This window comes from Lepidochelys olivacea, assembly GCF_965140295.1.
Source record: "Lepidochelys olivacea isolate rLepOli2 genome assembly, chromosome: 12".
Taxonomy (NCBI): Eukaryota; Metazoa; Chordata; order Testudines; family Cheloniidae; genus Lepidochelys; species Lepidochelys olivacea.
This window is the reverse complement of record NC_140422.1, coordinates 6,402,025-6,428,450: the sequence shown is the minus strand read 5'-3', so window position 1 is coordinate 6,428,450 and position 26,426 is coordinate 6,402,025. Positions and strand designations below refer to the sequence as shown.

Genomic DNA, 26,426 nt, shown 5'->3' with positions numbered 1-26,426 from the left:
CAGCCAGCAAGACCCGCTGGGAGTGGCCAGGAATTCCGCGGTTGCTAAGGCGACCAACCGATCTGTCATTGGTAGAGCTCATCCGTGCGGGCGGGCTTTGACCCCACTTCGTGTTCGGTGATTGGTCAGTGTGCCTGGAGAGGCGGGGCGAGAAACCTCAGCAGCGGCGGCGGCTGGGCGGCCGAAGAACGGCGGGGATAATGGGCTGCTCTGATTGGCGGGACTGCCGCGGAGCGGGTGGGCCCGGATGCAGGTGGCGCGTGCGATTCGGCGAAGGCCGCGTGGGGGCGGGGCCAGGCCCGAGGTTTGTTGTGAGGGTGAGGGCCGGTTGTCAGGCAGGGGCCAATCAGGGTGGGGGATGGGAGCAGGTGGGGGGTCCGGGCTGGAAGGCGGAGCGGAGCTCGGAGCCGCTGCAGGTAGGAGGGGGCGGGCATGGAGTCGGGTCCGTCCCCCGCATGCCGGCTGCGGCGGGGGGCGCTGAGAGGGTCTAATTCCCCTCCCCCCCCCCCGGCTCGCAGGCCCCACGGTGAGGGGTGGGGCGCGGTTCTGATTCGGGCCTTGGTGCCACTCATGGGGGCGGGGGCCCAGAGCGTGCTGGGCGGGGGGGGTCCCTCCTTCTCCCCTCCCCCGGCCGGGGGCCCGGTGTGGGGGCGGGGACCCTCCTTCGCCCCTCCCCCAGGCCGCCGGGCGGGGACGCCTCCCCCGGGTGGGCTGCCGGGGAGCTGTTGGGGCTGGAATGTGTTCACGTGCCGGTTCCCGGGGCGGGGGGGGGAGCTCGGCTGTGGGACCCCTCGGCGCGGAGCTATTGGGGGAAGCTGTAAAGGTGGCTCCTCCCCCCGTGCCGGGCGTGGGGGCTGCTGGCGTGGAGGGGCCGGCGCGGCGGGGGGGAGCTGAGCCGCACTCCCGGGCGCCCTGGATCGCGTGGCTGCGGGGCGTCTTATGAAGCTGCTCGCCTATGAGTCTCGCCAGAGAGGGGTGGGCAGGGGGTAGATACTCGTGTGGGGATGCGGCTCTGCCGCACGGATCGTATGTTAGCAATGGCCAGGAAAAGCTGCCACCTTCATTCAGTTTCTGTACGGAGCCTGAGTGACAGCTCAAGGGTTTAAAACTCACTGGCTTTACAGCAGTGGCTTCCTCATAAAGGTGGAGTAGAACTTGATTCAGTAGGTCTGGGGAAACTTTTGGGTGACCTATTAAGATAAGTGGTTGCCTAGTAAGCTTCTTCCCTTGTGCTAGTTACGCTGACTTGTAAACATCTTCAGGACCTAGCCATTGAACTATTCTAGTTATTTTAATTGTAATAATTAGTGTATTAATAACCCCTGATTAGCCCTGTGATAATCTTATTGAATTGAGCCTTGTTTTGCTTTTGTTGTTGAAAGCTGGGAGATGGGAAGTGGTCATATAGGCAACCAGTCCATACTCTTTAGCTTACACTAGAAGAACAGGATTTGATGACCTTCCTCACAAATAATAATTAAATAAATATTCGTTATTTGTATTGCCATAGCACCTAGGAGCCCTAGTCATTAACCAGGACTCTATTGTGCTAGGTGCTGTTACAAGCAGAATAAATAGATGAATATTACAACTATACACTGAACTTTGCACCTGCTGTACTGACTGAGTGGTATCACAGGACAATGCCATAAACGTTAAGATTCTTTCTTTTTTTCTCTTCTCCAGGCATACAGCTCAGTGATATGGATCAAGACTAAGTCAGAACTCAAGATCTGGCCTATCGATTGGAGGAAACTGGCCACTGTTCTGGATACAATAGAATAAGAATTTTGAAAGGAATTGCATTAGCCTAAATGTGTCTGAACAGATCAAACAGCAGAAACTGAGGCCTGGGGGGTTGAGCCCCACACAATTCAGCAAAGTGAACCTTTGTTGGGAGGAAAGGGGGCACTTTTTCAGTGGCCATCAGAAAAGAACTGAATAAGGAAATGGCAACTTCTGTTGCCACCAAGACAGCTTGGAAGCTGCGTGAGTGTCTTTCATAGTGTTCTCTTGTCCTTCATTAGATTTCTCTATTTGAAAAAGGGGGAAGGGGAAGAGAGAGGCCTCTTGTTCTATTTTGTGGTATGAATGAAATTTCCCCAGGGAACTACCCACTCCCTTTCTAATGTGACAATAGAGCACTCTTTTAAAATTCAGGGGTCTGTTTCTGGATGGAGGGCAGAGAGAGAATTGTGGAAGGGCATAGGGCATCCTCTGAACATTCAGCCAGAGTGACTTAAGGACATAGCTAGAGATCGGTCTAGGGGATACGTTCCTTTGGGATTTGCAACGATGATGATAGGGCATCCTCCTTTCTGTCTTCAATTCCTGTTGTCTGAGGTTTTTTTGGACATTAAATCTCTCTTTTTCTCTAAATTTCAGGTCTGTAACAACCTGCTAATTCTCTAATATAATATAAGAACAGCTGGTGAACAGGTTGGAACGCTAATAAAGCCAAGCCTGCCTTGGAGTGTTCCACTTGTTTAATATCAATATTCTTTTTGGATTGCTCTCTGTTGCTGCCTCTACCATCGCTATAGGTACAGTAGGTTCTTGGATCGCTGCAGGAAGGGTGCTGGGATCATTACAAGATCTTTATGTCTCTGGCTTCACCATAAAAGGTTCACGAGAGGGAGTAAACGTCTGTTTTTAATTGATCTTTTCTCCAAAGAAAAAGAGTGGCAAAGCAGCTCCTAAATGTCAAAAAGAGAAACACAGAAAAATGCTTCTCCTGCAGATGTTGCAAATTTTTTGTGAGATGTCAGAAGATCAATAGAACAAGTAGGAAGTAGTTGATTATCCACAAATGTGCATTCCAGGCTGAGTATTTGAGGCCCGGAACTGGATTAGTGAGAATGTTGCCCATCTGGGTTGCTGTATGTTTAATAGAACTGTATTAATAGAGTTAACTGGTGTATACGATCAAAGGCTGTATAGCACTATATACCTGGCATCAGTTGGTTCTTCTATTCATAGTTTCACAATCAGAAAAAATGTTTTTCTTACTCTTCCCATCACCACCACCGCCCCCCAACACCCCACCCCCGCTGAAGTTCACAGATTACTGGAAAAGACAGCACTTGGTCCGTTTCAAATCTCCATCCCATTTCATTCGGCAGCCGTGCCCGTGCTGTTGATCTTTACTATCACTATTTCCTACTTCATTTTAGCTCTGCCTTCAGAGTAGTAATCATTCAAGTGCTAGGAAAGAGGTGTAGCCAGGATAATTAGGGCCTTAAAGATTGCTGAGCCAATGTGTAGTAGCTAATGAGAGAGCATTTTATGAAAGGGTTTGTGGGCTTAGGGAAATCAGCACTTCAGAGAGAGAGGGTTCTGCTACCAGTTTTTGAATGTTGGCATAAAATTATCATCTGGCAGTTATTCAGGGGGTTGAATGCTTCAGCAATGACTCTTAAAAATTGTAAAAAAATTATTAATAAAAAATAAAGGGAGGCTATGCAAATGTTCACATTTCACAACAACATTCAGTACTTGCACCACCCAATCTTAAATAGTCACTATTCGTCCCTTAATACCAAAGGAGGATTTATGTAACTAGTATTGTATGTGCCTTTGAATTTCATGTGTTGACACATGCTCTGGTTTAGTATTGTCATTTAGTAGAATATTGGTCTTTCATTAAACTGCAAGTACATCCTCAGCAAATGTCCCTTTCTCATTTAATTAATAACCTAATTACAACTGAAACATGAAAGATGTTTCTCTAGCTAATGTGAAAGTTACGTGGTTTCGCTTTCTGTAATGTGCTTTGAGATCATCAGATCAAAGAGTATGCAATTGTTCCTGCCCTCTGAAGTCTTGGAATATTAGTGTCACTTATTAAAAGTGAGCTGCTTCACACCCAATTATCAGAACGAAGGCTGGATTGGTTATTAGCTAGCATTTTTACAAATGTTTCGTAACCATTTCATAAACAAATCTAGCTGCCTTTAAAAGACAAGAACTTTTTAGCTGTGATATTAAAGAATTGGTAAATGCATTTGGCAAAAACTTAACAATTTGGGTGCATTTTAAAGTGCCCTTTAATGTAAAACAAATGCAGATCTGGCCGTTTATAGTGGGACGTCTCCAGAGTCCACCGGGGTCCTGGGGCTATCTTCTCCCCCAGCCTTTATGAAAAGCTACTTTAAAAAAAAACAAAACACCTTTTTAATTCTACTTCCTTATTCAACCCCTCTAAAGCATATCTATGTCCATCCCTCCAATAGGGACATCTTTTGTCACTGCCCCCAAACTAACTGTATTGCTCTGCTTCACCTACGTTACATGCTGAGAATATAGGCAAAGGCTCTGCCAAAATTCAAGTAGAAGGGAGCTCAGCCCATCCCAGGTGCTGAGTCTTAATTTCTCGGCAAGGTAGCACGTGTGACTGCAAACCTGCAAGTTTGGCTCAGATAGGACAGTGTGAACTTCTGCTACTGTCCAGAACAATATTAGGGAGCCTTTCTCTAAATGATCAGTAGCTGCTTTGTACCATGCCAACTTCTGAGACCCTTCATCTGGCCAGGAGAGTTCACACAGGTACAGATGATGAACTACCGTCCGTAAGGAGTGTGCTGGAACCAAGCAAATTCTCCTTTTAAAAGCTACTGAGTCACTATTAGTAAGATAAGATAGTCACTGTGAACCACACTGAGACTAGAGTGGGATGATGAAGGTTGATTGGCATATATCACCAAGCATAGCAGATAGGGCCAAGAGGGGCTGCTGCAAACAAGATAAGTAAGTAGCGGGGCTTCTTATCGGAACTCTAGGTTACTGCAGTTTGCGCAGTGAAAACTGGGAAGTCTTTCCCAGTGGATTACTAGTCTTTCAGGAGAGGAATTGTGTATCGTACAAATACTTGTTGTGACTGTTTGTTTGCTTTGTCTTGTGCAGAAGAGATCACAGCTCACAGCAGCAACGTGTCCTCGCTGGTTCTGGGCAAAAGTTCAGGTCGGCTGCTGGCAACTGGCGGAGAGGACTGTCGGGTCAATATATGGTCTGTTAACAAGCCCAACTGCATCATAGTAAGAGTTGGCTGGTTTTTTTTTTATTTGCTTGTGGGTAGGTTGCGGGAGGAGGCAATTGGTCTGCATAGTTAGAGCCAGAGAGAGTCTGGCAATGTCATAAATCCTCCAGCTAGGTTTTACCAACCCCTCTCGTCTGCTTTGGAGTGCTCACAAAGCTATATTGGGACACAAACACAGTAAGCTAGCTTTGGTGGACTAATGTTGTCCAGCAGCCGCGCACAGTTTGAAAGTGGCTTTGTCCCTTCAGTTCACACGACTCTGAACCAGCTATACCTCTCTTCCCATGCCCTGCTAAGGCCCAACTGTGTGACAGTGGCCTTCAAAGATGACAAGGGTCTAAAATGAGTGACATTTAAAAAAAATGGAAATTATTAATTTCTTCAATGTGTACATTTTTCTATTACCCTAGTATCTTGATTCATAATTCATACTGGGGAGCAGAGGTAAATCACTCTAGTAAGTGATATCCGTTCAGTGAGGTGGTAGGAACAGGAGAAATGTTTAGGAGGAGTTCACAGTTAGCTGAATATGTGGGGCAGGCAATAAGATGCCCTCTTTCTGTGTCCCCATAGTTTTCTCATTCACCCCCAAATTAAACTTGTAATTCTTAATTCTTTCATCCCTCTCCATTGTAGGCATTTCTTCTTTTTCCTTTACTCACCTTTTCTTCTTTACGCTTGTCCCCTCCTCCTCCAGTCTTCTCTCCAAAATGTTACCTATTTTATTGTTCCTCTCCATCTGTCACTCTTCTTTTCTCCTTCCTCTTGATTTTCCACTTCATCTCCTTTACCCCATCTTCTCTCTCTTCCCCCAGTCTAGCACTGGCTTGACTCAAAAAGGTTTTAAAAGGTACATTTGCACTGGTTCCTTCCTCGTCCTCCCACTGAAGACAGGCCAGGGCAGGTAATGGAGTCTCCCACTGAATACTTGAAGATCTTCATGACATGGGGGGTTTGGAGAGAGCAGCCCTCCTGCCCCTGCACAGTTCTTGGTTTTGTGTCTCATGTTCAGTGAGAGGGCAGACATCACCTCTCTCTGTAGAGCAGCTGAGTTGTGGCTGTGGGGTTGGGGGAAAAGATATCATTAGCTCATAGCACATCAGTGCTACTGAGTGCAGGGTGACCAGAGTCTTGTTTCCAGTGAAGAAGGAACAAAATCCTAGTTAGTAACTGACAGGAACTGTCTTTCAAAACAAGGGCAATCCAGCATGTCTGGCTACCTTTAACATCCGTCCTAGCATTTGCTCAGACAATACATATTGGGCTTGCTGTTGTTTGCAGCATGCAACTATTACAGGGTTGCAAACTATTAAAGGCTTAGTTTTAGGATAGGCTTGTCTTACAGATTAATATTCAGGGTGGTGAGATTTGTACCCTGGAATTGGGGCACATCCTAGGCCAGGATGCACTCTCAGTTGCATCATATCTACGGCTGCATGTTTTATTTGCCTCTGCATAAAACTGTGTCAGGATATTGTGCTGATTTGGCCATAAGCTGGGCAGGGAGAAGCTGTGTGCAGCATGTTCAAATGCACTATAATAAGAGTAAAGCTACCACAATAATGTGAAATGATCTTGAGCACATGCCAATTATAAAGGCAGCTAGCATTTATCTGTGCTGCATCCTGCTTTGATGTTTGATTTGGATGTAGGGGACACTTGGTGTGGTAGGAGAGTTGAGTTGAGAAAGATAGAAGGAGGAAGTTTTCACTTCATTTCACACACACAAACACCCATTCGTTTGAACTGGCATCTCTCAGGAAATGTGAAGAGGACTAAGTAGATACAGGAAATCTCTATCCCTTATTGGCAGTGCTGTTTCCTTCCCATAGGCTTTTGCAATGTCTCTGGAGGATCTGCATGGTGATGTCAGAGCAGTGTGAAACCAGGGCACTGGTTTCAGTTTAGTCAGCAGGGGCATAAGATTCAGCATCTCTTCACCGCCCCCCCACCCCCCCCCAATTGAGGGCAGAGAGAACTGCAGCACTAGATTTGGACTGTTGTGATGTCACCATCCAGGCTTCTGCACATTTGCCTGGGTTTTCCAGGGAAGAGAGAGAAGTCAGGACCTAGTATTTCTAGTGTTTTTTTGTTTTTAAAAACAAAACAAAAGACGGGTTTTATTTGATGGGGGCAGGGGAATCGCTGTGATTTTACTGCTTTATGGTGTATAGAGATGTTCTCAATGGGATTTTTGTTTGCTTTGAAGTTCACCTTTAGTACTTGATTTTCTAGGACCCCCAGTACCCTTGGGGAGAGGGGAGGCAAGTGACTTACAGCTTTGTGACCCCTGATTTGAGTCCGAGTTCTCTGTTGCACACAAAACGTTAACAGTTGCAATATTATAGAAAAGCAATCCCAAGCAAAAACTGCAGAAAGATCCAGGTGGGTTTTAACTTGTCACTCCCTGGTGTTACCTTAATAAATGTGAAGGGTGGAGAGAGCTGGATTGAATTTTTCAAGGGAGCCATTCTAAAGACAAATAAAGGAAGAGTTTGGATTTGGAATAATAAGCATCGCTTAATGGTACTAAAATACCTATAACAGCACATATTAACTAATTATTATGCACATATTAATTTGATTATTGGAACAACTCCTTATTTTTGTGTTACGTGTTTTATGGCACGGGCATTTTAACTAAATGGTTACTTATTGCACAGTATACAGTCAAGTTAGAAGCATTTTGAGATCCTTGAGAATGAAAGGCACTGTGTACATGGCAGTAGCTGTTGCATCAAGCTAATGCTGCAGTACTATTGTAGCACTGTTGGTGGGCAGCCAACGCTGGCTAGTAACGTGTACTTCTTTGCTTGTGAGAAGGCTTTCAGATAGTCCTGCTTATGCTATAAGGACAGCTGTGGTTTTGTATGACAGTCATCTGACTCATTTACAACAAACCTGGTGTAGTTGTGTCTGTACAGCATATTTTTCAGTGCATATGCATGTGCTGACCTAATTTGTACATCCACACCTACTGCTTGACTACCCGTGTTTGTGTCGGCACGTTCTGAGAAAATCTGGGCAACTATCTCATAGTGCCTCAGCAAGAGATACAGTGCTCAGGGGATATGCACGCAGAGTGACACCAGCCGTACTTGGCAGTGGCTGAGGGAGGCAATGCATCTTAGAATGTTATACCACACTGAGAGCTGCCAGGAGGGAGGACCAGCCAAATTGGCTGTGCGGTAAGGAGGTCCTGCCTGTTGCAAAACAGCATGCCAAACCAGTTACAGGATAATACCATGTGCCCGCATAGGACTTTTCAGAGTTGCACCTCCAGTCTGCTGACTGCTACTGTTGACTTTCCTTGCAGAGTTTGACAGGCCATACCACACCAGTGGAGAGTGTGAGGATCAATACAAATGAAGAGCTCATTGTTGCAGGATCCCAATCAGGATCCATTCGAGTATGGGATCTGGAAGCTGCCAAAAGTAGGTTTCCATTCTCCTTTGCGTCTTCCATTTAAGTCAGCAGTGTGTGAGCACAGCAGGGTGGTACAAACTTTTGGGAAATCCCTATACCACATATCCCCATTGACCTGGAGAGGTCCTGACTAGGAAGGTCAAAAATCTGGATAGGCCCTTATCGACTGATAGTGTTTCCTTCAGTTCAAAACCAGTATTGTTAGAATGCTTTGGAGTGTTCTACTGAAGCTGCATAATGCACGTATACATTTGAACAGTTATAAATGTACACATGGGGTTTGTGTGAATGTACATAGTCTCATGTTGAGCCTGACTTAAGAGGCTGGATGTTTAGGAATTTGGCCTGTGCATTTCTGTCATGTTCATGTGCAAGTCATCATTGTAGGACACCTGCCAGGAATCTGCAGTAGATGAAACATGGTGCATTATTAGAGCGTTGATGGTGGAAGTCATGCTCTTGAGTCTAGTCAATTGAGGGCGCATTTTATAGATACAAAGTTAATATAAAAAGAAAAGGAGTACTTGTGGCACCTTAGAGACTAACCAATTTATTTGAGCATAGCTATAGCTCACGAAAGCTTATGCTCAAATAAATTGGTTAGTCTCTAAGGTGCCACAAGTACTCCTTTTCTTTTTGTGAATACAGACTAACACGGCTGTTACTCTGAAAGTTAATATAATAGCCATTGAAGTGTCACTTAAACGTCTCAGCCAAGAAATACATTTTTCCTGTTTCCCCTCTATGTATCTTCTTGTGGCTTGCATTAATGTTTGCTAACTGCATTACCATGTAAAGCAGGGTCCCTGGAACAGTCCATTTAGTGCAGTTTCTTTGTTTAGCGGAAGTCGACTGAAAAGCATTTCTATGAAATGATGTACATGTCAGAATTCAGAGGAACTGCACCTGCATTCCTCTGCCCTTGGTGGACCATGGAGCCCACTCTAGGCTCCCAGCTCCTCAGCTGTCACTTCTCTTGGGCAAAGACCCATGTGTTTCTCCCCTTCTGACTGGGGTTTTTCCAGGCTGTACAGTTCCCTGCCTATACTGTGATATGCCCAGCAAACCAGAATGTTACTGTTTTGCTATTTTGCCGAAGGCTATGAACAGCTCTAATTACTAGCTGTTATAAGTTATCAGCCCTTTCTAGACCAGCACATTTATTCTTAAGATGAAAGCATTAGAGAAAACGTATTAAAAACAAGAAAAGAACCTACACACATGCTAATAGGTGCCAGACATCACCCCCAACTCCAGCAAGGGCTCTGGGAGGAGTAAGTCCTTCAAACCCCACCAAGGGGTGGTTCTGTGTTTAAACAGCCTTAGTTCAAAACTAGCACACCTGTGAATAAATCAGTCCTTCCTTTATACAGCTTGAGCCTTTGATCTTGAGACTCCTGGAAGGGATAATCAGCAGACAATGGTCCCCTCCTCAGGGCACCACTTCAAAAGGCTGGGTGTTTGTATAAACAGAGATGGGGAATTTGTAGTTGACTCCACAGGCAAATGGTTTGTCCCAAAAGTCCATTCTTGTCTGGCACATAATTTAGTACAGTCCAAGGGTGGCCAAACTACAGCTTGCGAACTACATTCTGCTCTTTTACAGTTAACGTGTGTCTCACTGAGCCTCTCACGCCCCCTCATTCTCTGCCTACCAAAGTGGGAGAGGGAGCTTGGGGCTTCTGCTCTGTGATGGGGCTAGGGGCTTCTGCTAGAGACGACTGGTGCCTGCTGAGAGTGGGGGGGCAGAATTTAAAGGTTTGCCCCCCAACAGCCTGAGTCACGCATCCCCTCCCTGCAGATCCCACGTGTAAGCTCCTTGTGGCGAAGCAGTAGCAAACAGCGGGGAGCTGCCTGGAGGGGCTGCTGCTTTAGTTCCACGGGAAGAGGCAGTAGCAAAAGTAGTGACTCTCCCTGCTGCTGCTGCTCCCCACAGCCACAGCTCCCAGCTTGACAGCTGCAGCAGCTGCTGTGCAGGGAGGGGGACCGGCAGCACTATGTGACTGAGTGGGGTCAGCAAATCCTGGCAAAAATGGGGGGGAGCACATGACTCCACATGTCCCCCTCCAAACATCACCTGCCGGGGCTCGGGGCTTCAGCTGCCACAGGGCGGGCCTGCTGGGGCTTGGGGCTGCAGCCGCCGTGGGGCAGAAGCCCCGAGCCCTGGCAGGTGCACCCCAGTTCTCGAACGTCTGAAGATTGTTGTATGTGACTCAGAGGGCCAGTAAGTTTCGCCACCCCGGTATAGTCCTCTGAAGTTCATAACACTTCCTAGGGTTCACATTCCATGTCCCACCTAGATAGAGATTACGTGCAGTCCCAGCCCGCAGTAATACATCAACCATTTATTTAATATGATGCACCCCAGACATCCTTAAACTTGATTCAGTAAGGTCTCCAAAAGATATTGCAGAAAAATACCATATCTGTCACAGTACATAGATGAATAAGCTGTGCACAGACTGGCCAGTATACAATATCCGTGTGTATTTAATGGTAAGTGGCAGCATGGCTGGACTTGTGGATTGTCTGTGGGGAAAATTAGCACTGACTAATAGGGTTTTTCCTCCCTCTCTGTGCTGCTACTTTCTTTCCAGTTCTTCGTACATTAATGGGTCACAAGGCAAATATCTGCAGCCTTGATTTCCATCCTTTTGGAAGCTTTGTGGCTTCGGGGTCCCTGGACACTAACATCAAGGTAAGGCCAGTCTTTTCTGGAAGTACCCTCTTCATCCCCTGTGCATGTGTATCAGAGTACCATGATTGTTTTGACAGCAAAAAAGATTGTCCTGTTGGAGGTTTGTAAAGTATTAGTTGCATGTGTGTAAGGAGGTGTGTTCATAGATGCTTGTGAAATTCCTGCTTGTATTCTTATAGCTGAAATTTATCCTAATAATAGGAGTCTGGTTCATCTCTTAGGGTTTATGGTTTATTTCTCAAGCCTCTTGGTGTTAGATGCCAAATTAAATCTGGTGTAAGCAAGTGTGATTACATTGAAATCAATGGAGCTACACCTGCTTATAGCAGGTCTGCATTTGGCCCTAAGAATTTAGCTTTCATGGTATGAAATGTCTTGCCAGCCGTCTCTCTTCTGAACACTTCAAGTTGCAACTTGACTCCAGGCCATTCCTACATGGGCAGGGGGAGGGAGGGGTAAAGAAATATACTTTGCATGGGCTTGTGTTTTAGCAGCCCCTTTAGCTGCTGGGCACCTGTCCCATAGCTATTCTACAGTACTTATGGGCTCTGTAGTAGGGAGACCTGTCATTCTGTTATGACTTTCAGGGTCCTTCATAACTGTGGTTCTAAGCATGTTTTTTGTTGCTCTTTCCTGTAGCTCTGGGATGTAAGAAGAAAAGGCTGTGTCTTCCGGTACAAGGTAAGGTGTGCTTCACTATCATTTGGGGGAGGGGAGAGGAGATTCTCTCTGACTTATGCAGGAATCGAGATGGGATCACCTAGAATTAATTTATTAATCCCTTGGTATTGGAAATTGGACTGATGTGACCTGTGAAGTCCATGCAATGAAAATGAATGGCCTGACCACTTGTACAGAGCCTGATTGGATAGAGAGGCTGCAAGAAATGGTTAACATAAGAGTAAATGTACTATGTGTTGTCAGTGACAATGGTGCTTACAGAGCATCCCATGAGTGAGTGTGCAGTGGAGTGATGCATTGCCCTTGTGCTGGAGACATGAATTGTTCGTGTTCTGCAGGGTGTGACCGGGGTCCCAAGGAGCTACACTGGAGTTACTCAATTAGAGTGAACTGCAAAGAATGGGGCAAACAATCCCCAAAGCTGGTGGATATTCCAATACTTACGTTTATCAAACCAGCACAAAACAGCTTCTGTAATACCTTACTGGTTACCCAAAAGCCAATAACACAGTTCCCTTAAAGCCACCCAGCCTTAGGCCTCCACCCAGACACCCAAGTCAAATATGATGAGGATTACTGAAAATCTTATTCATCATATAAGAAAGTTCTACTAATCCCAAAGGATTGGACACATTACCTCCCAGGTTAATGAATACTCCAGATCTTACCCAAATACACACTACAGGCAATTTTTATGAACTAAACTAAAATTTATTTAAAAAAAAAAGAGAGAGTATTGGTTAAAAGATCAGTATACATACAGACATGAGTACAGTTCTGTGATCAGATTCATAGTAGAGATGGTGAGTTTTGTAGATGCAAAGAGTTCTTTCAGAATTAGTTCATAGGTTATAGTCCAATATCCATATGCAGGGGGAGTCCAGGTTAGGACTGGAGATCTCAGCCTTTTGGCTTAAGCTGCCCCTGCATGAAGCATCAAGCAGATCTGAGATAAAAAGTTTTAGGACCCCAGGCATTCTTATACAGTTCCAGGTCTTCCTTGACAGCTCAGAGTCCTTAGGCAAACAATAGGCAATCGTGGATACTTTGAAATAGATCTATTTCCTAAGCATCTCCGGTAATTAGCTATATGGATTAACATAAGGCAATTGCCTGTTTTTTCCACCATTGGCAGGTGATTCACTATACATTTCAAAGAGAGATGAATACAGTGATATTACTATGTTTATAGTTCATTTTAATGTTAAGATGTCCTTTTAATCTCTGAATCAATAGCTATAGTGATAGACAGGAACTGTCTGTTTATCTGGCTAACATCTGACAGGATATAAGTACACACATACAATTAGTATCACCTCCAGTTCTCTAACAATACAGGTTGCGTTTCAAAGTTCTAGCCTATCTAACATGGGATGGCCATAATTACCATTCGCATACTTTTCTAACATGTCCCTAAAGGTTGCATCTGGGTCATTTATCCTTCAGGATGCTTAACCCTTTCTGGCCATGCGTCACACTTTGTATAAGTTTCGTTGCAGTTATATAACAGATGTAGCAACAATGATTTGTATGGTCGTATTCTAATTAGATAACATCACACAGGGACCTTCCATGTGAGCTTTGCCACCATACTATGGAATCTTTCAAACTGTAATAAACATTACTTGATTTCATTTTGTTACAAGCACAGAATAAAATGGAAAGAGGAAACTAGGATTTCCTCCTAAGGGCACAATGAAGGTGCAAACCCATTGCAAGCTGTATGTGGTTGTATTTTTTTAGGGTCACACACAAGCAGTTAGGTGTCTCCGATTTAGTCCTGATGGGAAGTGGTTAGCATCCGCTGCAGATGATCACACTGTAAAGGTATGATATTCATTATCAAGAGTGTGGCAAGAGCCGTTCCTCCTTGTGGCATGTGGAAGGGCAGGGGTACTGTTCTTTAATTTGTGTTGCCAGTTCTCTACCCCACCTACTCCAGCTCACTTCGCAGTGATGCGAGCCCCTTAGCTTCATAGGGTAAGTCTCTGAGCAGGGACCATTGTCCAACAGTGCAAAACAGCCAGAAATGAGATGTGGCTAAGTGAAATATAATTCCTTACTGTCCAACATACAAGAGTGTCCTGCCTCTAAAGGTTGAGGGTACATTGACTGCCAGGTGAGGTGAACCTGAGGCTGAAAATGAAAGCTCAGCCAGTTGGATGGTTAAGCATGTGCACTTTCCAAAGAGCTGTCAGGGACACAACTTGCCGAATGCAGAGAGAATTCAGCAAAGTATCTGTTCTAGCAGCAACTCTTCAATTTCTTCTGCTGTGGTATGGAGGGCTCTGGGCAAGAAGCTGGCTTCATTTTCAACCTCCGTTCAGATGAGCAGGTCAGTCATTGCACCCAAGATTTATAAGTGAAGACCAGATGATGTGAAAAGTTAAACCCTACAGGTAAAATAATATATAGCACATCATGACTTAAAAAACCTCTTCTTTTAGCTACTGAAACCCCCTCTAGTGCCACTGTATATTCTTGCCAGTCTTCAACAATGATAGAGGTTCTTTGACAAATCTCCAAATAAAAACAAAACTGGAAATAACCCTCAGTCTGATTAGAACTCTCGTGGCCCTGGTCATTACCTGCCAGAGGCAGGCTTGTGGGCTAGCTAGCAGATTTCCAGTGGAGAACAATCCAGGGTAGACACATCCTCTCTCAAGCCTGACTGTTCTTTCCTTCTTCCAGCTGTGGGATCTGGCGGCTGGGAAGATAATGTTCGAGTTTACAGGACATACAGGCCCAGTAAACGTTGTTGAATTTCATCCCAATGAATACCTCTTGGCCTCCGGCAGCGCTGACAGGTACATGCAGGGAAAGAAAAAGCAAGATGTTTATTCATCTGCTCCTGTATTGGTCTCCACCCTCCTGGGAGCATTGCTGTTCATGTAGGGGGCGAGACATTCCCACCGCTGGAGGAGCTGGACAGTTGCACTGCAGATTGCAAATGTGGTATGATTCCATGCAGATCCTACCATGTTCTCCCAAAATCTAGTCGCAACTTCTGTCACACTAGGAATCAACGAGCTAGACTTGAGTCGAACACTAATGCAGCCACAGCAGGCAGCCTGTCCCCACTGAGTCATCCATGGCTTTGGGTCAGTGCTAGATACCTATGGAGCCAATAAGCATCTCCTTTTGCATCTGTGGCTGGATCCAAATTCTGCTTTAGCGTTATTACCTACTGTTGGGGGGGTCATCATTAGCACACAGCAATAAACTGCAGTAGAAAATACTGTTACATACTATTATAACGGTCTGGGTCTCTGGCTTTCTAGAATTACAGCTATTCTTTCCTTTCATTCTTTGTGCTTACAGGACAGTCAGATTCTGGGACTTGGAGAAGTTTCAAGTGGTGAGCTGCATTGAAGAAGAGGCCACTCCTGTCAGGTACATTATAGTTGTACCATAGTGAGTTCGGTAGCGACCTAGCATATGGGTTCGGCCTGGTTAAAAGGCCGAGTTCTCATTAATGGGACACTTTGCTAAGGAAAGTTCATGCTGCTGAAGTTGAAGCTCTAGAACACTTATGGCACTTGTCCCTGGTGTTCTGGTGAAGTAGGATGTTCAGCCCTGGTCTCCTTCAAAGACTATCTGAGTTAGTAAAGTCTTGGATAAATCTTGGTCTCTTTCCTTTTCCAGGTGTGTTCTTTTCAACCCAGATGGCTGCTGCTTGTATAGTGGCTACCAGGATTCACTACGTGTGTATGGCTGGGAGCCTGAGCGCTGCTTTGATGTGGTCTTGGTGACCTGGGGAAAAGTGGCTGACTTATCTATCTGCAACAACCAGCTGGTGAGTTCCCCTTCATGAATTGGAGAGAAGAGTCTGAGAAATACCAAATAAATATTCCCTGGGCTGCTTACTGGGCCTCTGACTTCTACAGACTGGCCGTGTTAGGCTGTCACAGCTCATAGTTGGCCATGGTCAGTCTTAATGCTGGTACCATGCTCCTCAGCAGGTCTCAGAATGACGGATAAACATGGGGCAGCATCGTTTTCTCCTTGGATCATTGCTTGTGTAGTTCCACGTGCTGCTCCCTCTTACCCCGCTCCAAGTCTGTCTGGCTTCCTGAGGAACAAATGGGTGGTAGTTGGGGCTCTAGTCCCTTTTGCACCCTGGAGCTTGGCTATTTGATACCACAAGCATGTGGCCCAATGGAGAATACTAGCTAGAAAGGTTTGAGCCCCAGTGCCAAGAGCACGACTGTATGCAGACAACTATCATGAAGAAAACCCTTAGCAGTAGTGGCCTTTCTATCCCATCTAACAGGTAGGGCGAGAATAAGAAGGTGAGGTGACATGACAAGCTTTAAGTCTTAGTGAAGTATTGTCAGAGCCATGGGTTGGATCTAGGTTTCCTAAGTTCCACTCTCATTCACGAGCCCCTCTGCCAAGCTGCTTCTCTTTTTCACTAGTGCAGCTGTTTGGCATACGCTCATAGTGCCCTTTTTCTGCTTGCTTTAACCAATGTCTGATCTGTTAGTTAATGTCCTTTGACACATTCTCAGTAACTTTCCCTGGTAGATTCTTCCATACCTTGCTTACGCTCCCAGTTGCTAAAGGCCCTTCTGGTCACTATTTTGGGATAACACCACAGAGAAGCCATTCAAAACAAGTTATGTAACTGATTTAAAGGAGAAGAAACCCTAAGTCCAGCCCATGGGACCTCAGCTTAGAGGGGCTAACATTATACTGGACTCCTAACAACTTGCCTTACTCTTGCTCTTGGCAGATAGGGGTTTCCGTCTCGCAGAGTACAGTCTCCTCGTTCGTTGTGGACCTCAGCAGAGTCACAAAGTCTGGTTCTGGTCTTCATGGACCGATCAAAGATGATAGGCCTCTGGCTCAGCCCACCCCCACAGGGTCCTCCCTTCGACGCATCTATGACAGGCCATCAACTACCTGTAGCAAGCCCCAAAGGTAAGGAAGAATCTGATGCGGGTGTGTGCTTCACAATTCCAAATGCTTTATTGGAAGGAGCGGAGAACTTAGTGCTCTTTCTCTCTAACATACCCTGCCAGTCTGCTCCTGACTGGGACTCTCTTATTGGCAGAGTGAAGCACAACTCAGAGAGCGAGAGGCGCAGTCCCAGCAGTGAAGATGACCGGGATGAAAAGGAATCAAAGGCTGAGATCCAGAATCCAGAGGATTACAAGGAGATCTTCCAGCCCAAGAATTCCATCAGTCAGTACCGGACTCTGTTCTGCTTTCCGGGTGGTAGCAAGGATTAGGGTTTGGAGGCTTCAGAATTAATTAATTAATGGGGCCGGATGAGTTGCATCCGAGAGTGCTAAAGGAACTGGCGGCTGTGATTGCAGAGCCATTGGCCATTATCTTTGAAAACTCGTGGCGAACGGGGGAAGTCCCGGATGACTGGAAAAAGGCTAATGTAGTGCCACTCTTTAAAAAAGGGAAGAAGGAGGATCCTGGGAACTACAGGCCAGTCAGCCTCACCTCAGTCCCTGGAAAAATCATGGAGCAGGTCCTCAAAGAATCAATCCTGAAGCACTTACATGAGAGGAAAGTGATCAGGAACAGTCAGCATGGATTCACCAAGGGAAGGTCATGCCTGACTAATCTAATCGCCTTCTGTGATGAGATTACTGGTTCTGTGGATGAAGGGAAAGCAGTGGATGTATTGTATCTTGACTTTAGCAAAGCTTTTGACACGGTCTCCCACAGTATTCTTGTCAGCAAGTTAAGGAAGTATGGGCTGGATGAATGCACCATAAGGTGGGTAGAAAGTTGGCTAGATTGTCGGGCTCAACGGGTAGTGATCAATGGCTCCATGTCTAGTTGGCAGCCGGTGTCAAGTGGAGTGCCCCAGGGGTCAGTCCTGGGGCCGGTTTTGTTCAATATCTTCATAAATGATCTGGAGGATGGTGTGGATTGCACTCTCGGCAAATTTGCAGATGATACTAAATTGGGAGGAGTGGTAGATACGCTGGAGGGCAGGGATAGGATACAGAGGGACCTAGACAAATTGGAGGATTGGGCCAAAAGAAATCTGATGAGGTTCAATAAGGATAAGTGCAGGGTCCTGCACTTAGGACAGAAGAACCCAATGCACAGCTACAGACTAGGGACCGAATGGCTAGGCAGCAGTTCTGCGGAAAAGGACCTAGGGGTGATAGTGGACGAGAAGCTGGATATGAGTCAGCAGTGTGCCCTTGTTGCCAAGAAGGCCAATGGCATTTTGGGATGTATAAGTAGGGGCATAGCAAGCAGATCGAGGGACGTGATCGTCCCCCTCTATTCGACATTGGTGAGGCCTCATCTGGAGTACTGTGTCCAGTTTTGGGCCCCACACTACAAGAAGGATGTGGATAAATTGGAGAGAGTGCAGCGAAGGGCAACAAAAATGATTAGGGGTCTGGAACACATGAGTTATGAGGAGAGGCTGAGGGAACTGGGATTGTTTAGTCTGCAGAAGAGAAGAATGAGGGAGGATTTGATAGCTGCTTTCATCTACCTGAGAGGTAGTTCCAGAGAGGATGGTTCTAGACTATTCTCAGTGGTAGAAGAGGACAGGACAAGGAGTAATGGTCTCAAGTTGCAGTGGGGGAGGTTCAGGTTGGATATTAGGAAAAACTTTTTCACTAGGAGGGTGGTGAAACACTGGAATGCGTTGCCTAGGGAGGTGGTGGAATCTCCTTCCTTAGAAGTTTTTAAGGTCAGGCTTGACAAAGCCCTGACTGGGATGATTTAATTGGGTATGGGTCCTGCTTTTGAGCAGGGGGTTGGACTAGATGACCTCCTGAGGTCCCTTCCAACCCTGATATTCTATGATTCTATGATAATCAGCTCCAGGAGGAAGGACTGATCTTTGGCTAATTGGCACAGCCTGTGACTATTTGGAGTTCAGAAAACCTCTATTTAAAATTCTTTAAAACGGAACTCTGAACCAAGGGCTACATTGGCAACTTACTAGAAGGCTGTATCTAACTAGCATATGGGGAAGCAAACTGCAGCCTCTCGTTTGTAATATAGAGGTATGGCCCAGAAGCCAACCGCTCCATCTTGAGCGGGATGCCTTTCTGGTCAGATCAAGACGGAGCACTGGATTGTTAGATATCTCTTTTCACTTAGAATTATGGCAGTAGGCACCATACTGCACAAACCCCATAGTTTCCAAGGGATCCCATTTAAGGTGGGTGGTTAAGTGTCTAGTCCAAAGCCCAGCTATGACCATGTAGAGGGTTAAATGGTTAAAATTATCTAAGCTGTCTAAGGTGGTGGTGTTAGTTATATTAACTTCCTTACTGGTGTAATTAATAATCCCTTATCTTTTTATACATTTTTCTGCTTCACTAATCTAATTGATTTGTGAACATGTTGCCTGACTCTGCACTTCGCTCCTTTTGAATTATGGGAACGTATTGGTCTGTTTTGCTCCTCACAGCCACAGTGGCTACAAACCTTCAGCTGAAACCCAACAATAACAACATTTAAACTCTAGAGGAGATAAGCCAGGCTTCGATGTCAGTAACTGTCCTAATCTGCTTAGTTGTTGTGAGTTACACCAGTCCCAAGGCTGCTCTGTGCTAATCTGTGGCCTTGGCTTTCTTTTTTCCCCCTTCTTGTAGCTCGAACTCCACCACCAAAGAGTGAGCCCTTCCCAGCCCCTCCCGAGGATGGTGAGTTGGGACTGTCCACCTGAATGCTGGGTGAGGGTGGGATGGGAATCAGGGGGGCAGGTGGCTGTTTCAACAGGATGCTCCTTGTCCAGAGAGTCACATGACTTGTACTCAGACACTTGAATTACATAGAACCTCTGCTGAAAGCTTCTCCTGAAAGGGATAGAGTGTGACTTTTCCCTCCTCCCCTTCCTTCCTTCACTCCAGAGCCTGTCATCATAAAGGAAGCAGCAAAGCCCAGCCAAGTCGTGGACATTCAGACCCCACTGCCAAACCAAGAAAACGTATGTACCGTGTGAGCCATTAGGATCTTTCAACATCCCCATTCCCAATGAATTCCAAGCACTGGAGATTCTGGAATGTTGCTAATCATGCCAGTCCCTCCAGTGCACGTGAGTGGAGACCAGAAAGGGGGAAAACTGATCTGGGCAGGGCCAGGTGTAGAGCTCGAAGCCAGATCTCCAGTTTGGGTTCATTTACAAGCAGATTTTGACTCTGCTACTTTTAATTCTGTTTCCAGATTTCTAGTCTTGTCTCTGTTGGTGCCTCAAAGCCCCAGTGTGCATTGAAGAGAAACAGCTGTCAGATTTCACGGGATTCTTAGACCGTGGCTTCTTTGTATCTGAAGATTAACTGAGCCCCACAGGATGGGGCCTCTCCATTCACATTCAGGCGGCCCTAATGCCTTTCAGTGGAGTATCTCCATGCTCTTCACAATCGTTAATTAAGCCTCACAACATGCCTCGGAGAGTGTCTGTCTCTCTCTCTCCCCTCCCCTCCCCCCCTCCCCCGCCTGCCATGCCAGCAAACTTTAGATTGCTCCAGAAGGAAGTGGGTGAGGGAGAGGGTGTGAGACCTGGGGCAGGGTATTGCTGCTGTAACTTCTATTTCACTTTCTCCTGCAGCCTGACCTGGTTCAGAGGCCACCAATAGCCTCCTCAACCCCTGTGACCAGAGCAGAGCCATCAGTGATTCCTGCAGCCAGGAATGCGCCCATTGGGCTGAAGGCCTCTGACTTTCTGCCAGTAAGTAACTAGCTTGCTCTAAAGCAGGAGAGTTAAGCAGGTGGTTTGGGAGTACGGGGTAGCAGTGCCGTAGGCCTGGATTGGTTGTGCTCGGTTGTGAGGTTGTATTGGTGCCATCTCTGACCACATACTGCGGGATTTTCTTATGTTCAGCCTTGGCTTAGACCGCTAAAAAAAGAACACAGGGGACAAACCTGTGAGACAGAGCTGGGATGTGGGGCACCCCTGCAATAGGGCTCTTCATACTGAAAAATAATCACTGCTCCATGGGAGATTCCATAAGCCTGTGTTTCAGATCATTGAATGTGGCCTCAGAGGAACACCACAGGTCTCGCCCTCCCTCTGCTCACGCCTTATCAGTCAAGGGACCCTCACACCCCTAACTACTGACAAGCTCTTGGTTGGTTGCAATTGCCCAGGACCCCATGGTGCTAGCTGCTGTACAAACACAGAACAAAAAGTCCCTGCCCCCAAAGAGTTTACAGTCCAAATAGGAGACAAGTGACAATGGACGGATCCTGAGACACGGGAGCGCAAGGAAACAGTGAGACAGTACAGGTCAGCATGATAGGCAGTGAGCCAGCACACAAGCTGCCTAACATCGGTCAAGTTTTTTTATAGGTATTGCGGCAAGTGTCAGTTTGTCTCTAAATTATTTCACTTTCACCTTTGTCTCCCAAATCAGGGATGGCTCCTAGAATTTCCCAAGGCAAAAGTCCTTCCCAAGCCAAGGCACTCTTCTGATACCAAACTAGGAACATGATCAGATGAAAGGGAGCTTCCAGCTTGGCTTAGACAGAAGTCTAGTTAAGCCTCTAATTAAATCCACAGAGTGGTTTGGTGTGTGTTGGGTTTTTTAACTCAGGTTGGTTGAAAATGTTGTGATTGAAATTTTTTTATTGGAAATGGGGTTTGTCTCAAAACAAACTTTTTTTTTCCCCTCCTTTCCAGCATTTTGTAACTGTTTTCCAACAGTTGGAGTTGGGAAACAGCCAAAGGGGTGAGGGGAGAATCCACCCACTGTTAATTAGTAAAAAGGCATGAAAGATAGGTTTACCACCTTCTCTTCCTTTTTTTCCAGTGCAGGGAAGAGGGTGGGAGAAACACGCTGAAAATTAAAACAAACATTTTTCTGTTTGAAAGAAACAAACTGAAATATTTGAATATGAAACAGAATAAAAAAATTTTAATTAAAAATGTTCACTTTGGACTTTCCTATGGGAAATCAATGTTCTCCAGCTGAAAAATGTCAATAAAGACTTTTTTCTTGTGAAAAATTCCACCAGAAAGAATCCCATTTCTCTCCCAGGTCTAGTTTTCACTAGCTGTGTTCATTTTGTGCTTAAAACTTGCTGAGAACAAAAGTCCAAACTTGGAGAATATGAATTCTTTACCATGTCCCTATGCTGCCAGAAAGGTCAGACTCAATTACACCGAGATTCATTCTCGGATAGCCCATATTCCTACTGCCAAGGGAAGCAGGATTAGACCTAGGAAGGCTCCTCTTTATCCACTTCTCACAGTCTGAGACCACAGCATCTTGTTCTGCTGTCACCAATCAGTTGATGTTTTCTCTGTACCTCAGGCTGTGAAAAACCAAAGCCAATGCGAGATAGTGGACGAGGAAGCCATGTCCCAGATCCGTAAAGGCCATGAGACTATGTGTGTGGTGCTCACCAGCCGCCACAAGAACCTGGACACTGTGCGAGCGATGTGGAGCACTGGTGACATAAAGGCAAGGAAGTGGGATTTACTGGCATTTAGGGACAGGTCAGACTTACTCTGTGGGGTGGAGGTAGGACAGCAATTGGACAGGCCATCTCAACTTGCGCAGAACTGGCTCTGAACCCCCGATTACAGGAAGATGATATCCAAGCATCGGTTCCTATCATTGCACCTTGGTGTGCTGTTTCATTCTTTTTATATGATTCAAAAGAAATGTGGAATGAACTGTAGTGTGGCTGCAATTGGAACTAGAGTAGCTGTGAGCTTCTCTGTTTCCTACATAAGGACCCTTGTGTGAATCAGTGGGTGTGTTGCTAAGTGTTAGGGTGGCTAGTGGCAGCATGCTCTTCTCTACTCTATTACCATGTCCCTGGTATTTAGAAAGTGATTCTCATAATGATTACATGGGGTCTGTTAGTGTAAGCCTCACACTAACTTTTCTATATCTCCTCTCCCCTTGTCTCAGACATCTGTGGACTCTGCTGTGGCTATCAATGATCTCTCTGTCATAGTGGACCTACTGAACATTGTCAACCAGAAGGCGTGAGTATTTGCAGCTGTTGCATCTGTGTAAGAATGTGTCCAGTAGGTACCTTCTACGCTCTGTGGTTGCTTTATCTGATATTGACTAGACATATCCTAACATCCACTCATCTCCTATATTGAGCATATGGCCACCAGTGTAAGAGCAAATGCATTTTAGTCACATCTTTGAGCCTGCAACACTAGTGATCAGGTCTTTGGCACTAGTTCTTGCAGTGCCTTCATTGTTAGCAGTTAATGTCTCATCAGGAAAATGAGTTTTGTAGAAGAACTTCAGCCAGTTCTTCAGGAATCCAACCAGAAATGACCAGAGCTGCTATTATGCCACTTTCCATCACAAGGTGGAGTGAGTGAACTCAGTCAGCAAAGCTCAGGCTGAACTGGCTGAGTTTTTTGGGTCTGAATGCATTATTTGTGTTGAATCAGAAAGCCCCCTGAGGCTTGTCTCCATTTCTTCTGGAGTGTGTTATTTTCTTTTCAGGTCTCTCTGGAAACTGGATCTGTGTACTATAATCCTGCCTCAGATAGAGAAGCTCCTTCAAAGCAAATATGAAAGGTGAGGTGTTCAGGAAGCTACCTCCTTGGGGGACAAGCAGGTGGATTGTGGCATTCTTAGATGAGTTTCACTGGGTATTACACAGCTGCTCAGTAAAAAAAATACCAGAAAACCATGTAGGATACAGTTCTGCATAGATACATCATCTGGAAGAGAGAGGTGCAATGGCCAAAGGTCAGGAGGAGCACAGGGGAAACCAAGAAACGTGGAGGATAGGGTTTGCTTGGGGTGGGAGTTGTTACCCACTACAAGACGGACATTGAGAGCAGCAGATTGTTCTAGATATTTTGAATTGAAAGTAGCTATGGCAGAGCCAGGGAAGAGGTTGAGGCAGAATAGTTGGGCTTTAAACAATGACTGGACCAAAGGTTTTTTTGGAATACTCCACCTGGAATTTATAACTAGGGTTGGGAGAGGAGATAGTCAAAGGAATGAATTGGAGTTGAGCATGTAGGACATTGGTTGAAATGTTTAGTCACAGAACAGGAGCTCTTGGATAGGTAGGCGGGGAACCAAGAAAGCAAGTTGCTCCAGATGGACCTGGACCTGGGAACTGGTCATGAGGCAGCCTCTGGGTCATTTTGAAGATCCTGTGTACTTCGTAGACGCACAATAAAGAAATGCAGGATGTCCCTCAAGGAACGACTTCCGGCTTTTACTCTTCAACCATGAGTATTAGTGGGTTTTATGGAGATTGAGTTCTGAGGCAGAACGTTTCTGTGCTTGAACAGGTTGCTGAGCAGGGGTCAAACGTCAGAGTCTCTGAGAGTGTGGGCATAGTTTGTATTTGTCTGCTGTTTAGGCCCAGCTTCTGCTTTCCTTTCTCCTTCCTCTTATTAGCCCTTCTTCCCCAGGAGGGTTTTTTATGCAGGCTGGGGAGGTTTGTTTGAGGACACCAACCTCAGGATACTAAGTTGGTGAGTGAGCTGTAAGACACGTTCAGCCAGGTGGTGTAAATATGGGAGTGAAAGTCAAGTGACATCTGACCCTCTGTGTCTTTGTGTCAGTTATGTACAGACTGGCTGCACCTCCTTAAAGCTGATTCTCCAGAGATTCCTGCCACTGATCACCGATATTCTTGCTGCACCACCGTCTGTTGGGGTGGACATCACAAGAGAAGAGAGGTAAGGCACCCTAGCCGCTGCCACGCCGCCTCCTGCCATACGAGCCCTCTCCTGATGTCATGGCATCACGCTGATTTTTCCTTTGGACAGTTAGAGGCTGGATGGATGCCCTCCCAGCCCCATCAGTCTTGCTCATGGAGTTAGAGGGGTTGCTGCAAAGCTATGCAGGGTATTCCTCCCCCTTCATGGGTAGCACCTGGCATTAGGCGATGAAGGACCATGCCTGAGAAGCAAATTCAGGCACTTGAGCTACTACTTTCTTCCCCGAACATGCGCAGTGTCCCACTGCTCCGGGAGCGCATGTGAATACCAAACAGCCACTGTCCTTTAAGGCTGTATTCCTTAAGTGACCGCCCACAACTGGCTTCAGCCTGAAATTGGGTTTGCAAGATTCCTCATTTAAAGTGCAGTTTTTCTTTGAAAAGTGGCTCTGTTGAAATGGCACTTCCTTACATCGCAAACTGGCTCCCTTCGGGGCGGGGAAACAAGTAGAAAAAGAGCTGTTGGCTCATAGCATTGATAGAATTCCAAACATATACTCGCACAAATCCATTGATATTTCTGTCTCTTCGAGCCACAGAGATGCAGGCGTTCTTCCTCCTTCCCAGCACATATTCCCAGGAACCCCAGGGAGTGCTTGCTGCGGATTCATGCCCTGTCCATCTTCTTTCTTTGCAGGCTCCATAAGTGCAAACTGTGTTACAAGCAGCTGAAGAATATCAGCAATATCATAAAGAACAAGTCTGGACTGAGTGGCCGCCATGGCAGTGCCTTCCGTGAGCTTCACCTCCTCATGGCTGTCTTTGAGTGACAGCTGCCTCCACCTCCACACGCGCAAACACACAGGTTCAGTTAGTTCCATCTGTCTCAGGCCGTGTCCATCCCTGTTCCCCAGAGCACAGCAGGGAACCGAAGTCCCCGCTGGCTACCTGCCCCACCTCTGGTGCCTTAGGAGCTGGATTGAAAACCTGATTTGGAGGTGTCTGTCCTGCATGTGGGAGGGGCCTGGCTGGATGAAGACTGCAGCAGAGCTAAGACCTTTCTCTGGTTCTTATGTGGAGCTAACTTAAGTTCAGCTCTTCATAGAACTTTTACCCAGCTCTTTCTCTGTTAGACCTCCTCCCTGGGGTGGGGGCTCAGAATCAGCCATCACTCCGCTGTCTCCCACTCCCATACTCATCGTCAGCCCGCTTGTTACCTGACTACTCCAGCCACGGAGAGGCTGTGGATCAGACCAGCTGGAACACTTGAGTCTGGACCTGGAGGCCTGCTCCGTTTTTCCCTTCACAGTCAGATGAGCGATGGAATCCCTTTTCCAGGAGCTTCCCTCTGCTTGGGTATCGCCAGTGCAACACTGCGGGAGAGCTGGTTCTGGGCAGAGTGCCCCTTTCCTAGAGCGTGGACATGGCTAGTGCTTTTCCACTGGCGGCTGGGACTAGCCCCTTCCTTGGGGAACTTTTTCAGAGGATTTGAGTCAGGACATCTCACAGCACTAGTCCTGCTGGTGTCACACCTGACGTCTCAAGGCCCTGTTTCCAGTGGAGGCTGTCTTGTGGTCTGCCTGATAGCGGGGGTGCTTAAGATCCCTGTTAGTGGCTCTTGGCTGCGTAGCTTTAGTTATGTTAAAATCTAACTAGGAGTAGGTGGGGATGGGGCCTACATGATCTGTTTGTAAATGGAATTTAGCCAGGACTTGCCCTATGTGTTTGCCTTTGGGGAGGGTTTTGAGCTGGGAGTGTGTGGGGGGGTGAGAGGCAGATGGACACAGACCAACCTCTTGCTACACCCATTGGACTCTTAGAGATTTTTCAATAAATGACTGTCAGAACCTTTGTCCATTCTTGCTTCTTTCCTGTAGGGAAGGAGGCTCCTGTGCTGAGGGCTCCCTCCCCACCATTAATACGCTGGAGCCTGCTGTTCAGGAAACTAACTTATAATGAATTTTATTAAAAATTTGTAACTTATTTGGAAAA

The 26,426-nt window shown here is 46.3% G+C and overlaps 1 protein-coding gene across 5 annotated transcripts; it reads left to right on the top strand.

The window, feature by feature from the left end:
- Positions 1-283: 283 nt before the first annotated feature.
- KATNB1 (katanin regulatory subunit B1) lies at positions 284-26,426 on the top strand. 5 transcript variants are annotated; one of them, XM_084644372.1, is made up of 20 exons: positions 284-304; positions 1,687-1,989; positions 4,903-5,033; positions 8,352-8,469; positions 11,059-11,159; positions 11,799-11,840; positions 13,584-13,667; positions 14,532-14,647; positions 15,162-15,233; positions 15,486-15,636; positions 16,576-16,763; positions 16,897-17,027; positions 19,430-19,480; positions 19,688-19,764; positions 20,386-20,505; positions 22,091-22,240; positions 22,697-22,773; positions 23,255-23,329; positions 24,337-24,453; positions 25,132-26,426. In XM_084644372.1, the coding sequence occupies exons 2-20, from the start codon at positions 1,950-1,952 to the stop codon at positions 25,262-25,264; spliced, it is 1,974 nt and encodes a 657-aa protein (XP_084500498.1). In that variant the 5' UTR covers positions 284-304; positions 1,687-1,949; the 3' UTR covers positions 25,265-26,426. The 5 variants fall into 5 exon arrangements, with proteins under 5 accessions (XP_084500498.1, XP_084500494.1, XP_084500496.1 ...); XM_084644368.1 differs by lacking the exon at positions 284-304 and adding an exon at positions 324-416; XM_084644370.1 differs by lacking the exon at positions 284-304 and adding an exon at positions 444-526.

Excerpts from the sequence above, each read along its gene's own strand:
- KATNB1 (XM_084644372.1), top strand. The coding sequence starts at position 1,950 with ATGGCAACTTCTGTTGCCACCAAGACAGCTTGGAAGCTGC. Across the intron at positions 15,637-16,575 it reads CTATCTGCAACAACCAGCTG|ATAGGGGTTTCCGTCTCGCA; the intron begins GTGAGTTCCCCT and ends TGCTCTTGGCAG. Across the intron at positions 19,765-20,385 it reads CACTGCCAAACCAAGAAAAC|CCTGACCTGGTTCAGAGGCC; the intron begins GTATGTACCGTG and ends TTTCTCCTGCAG.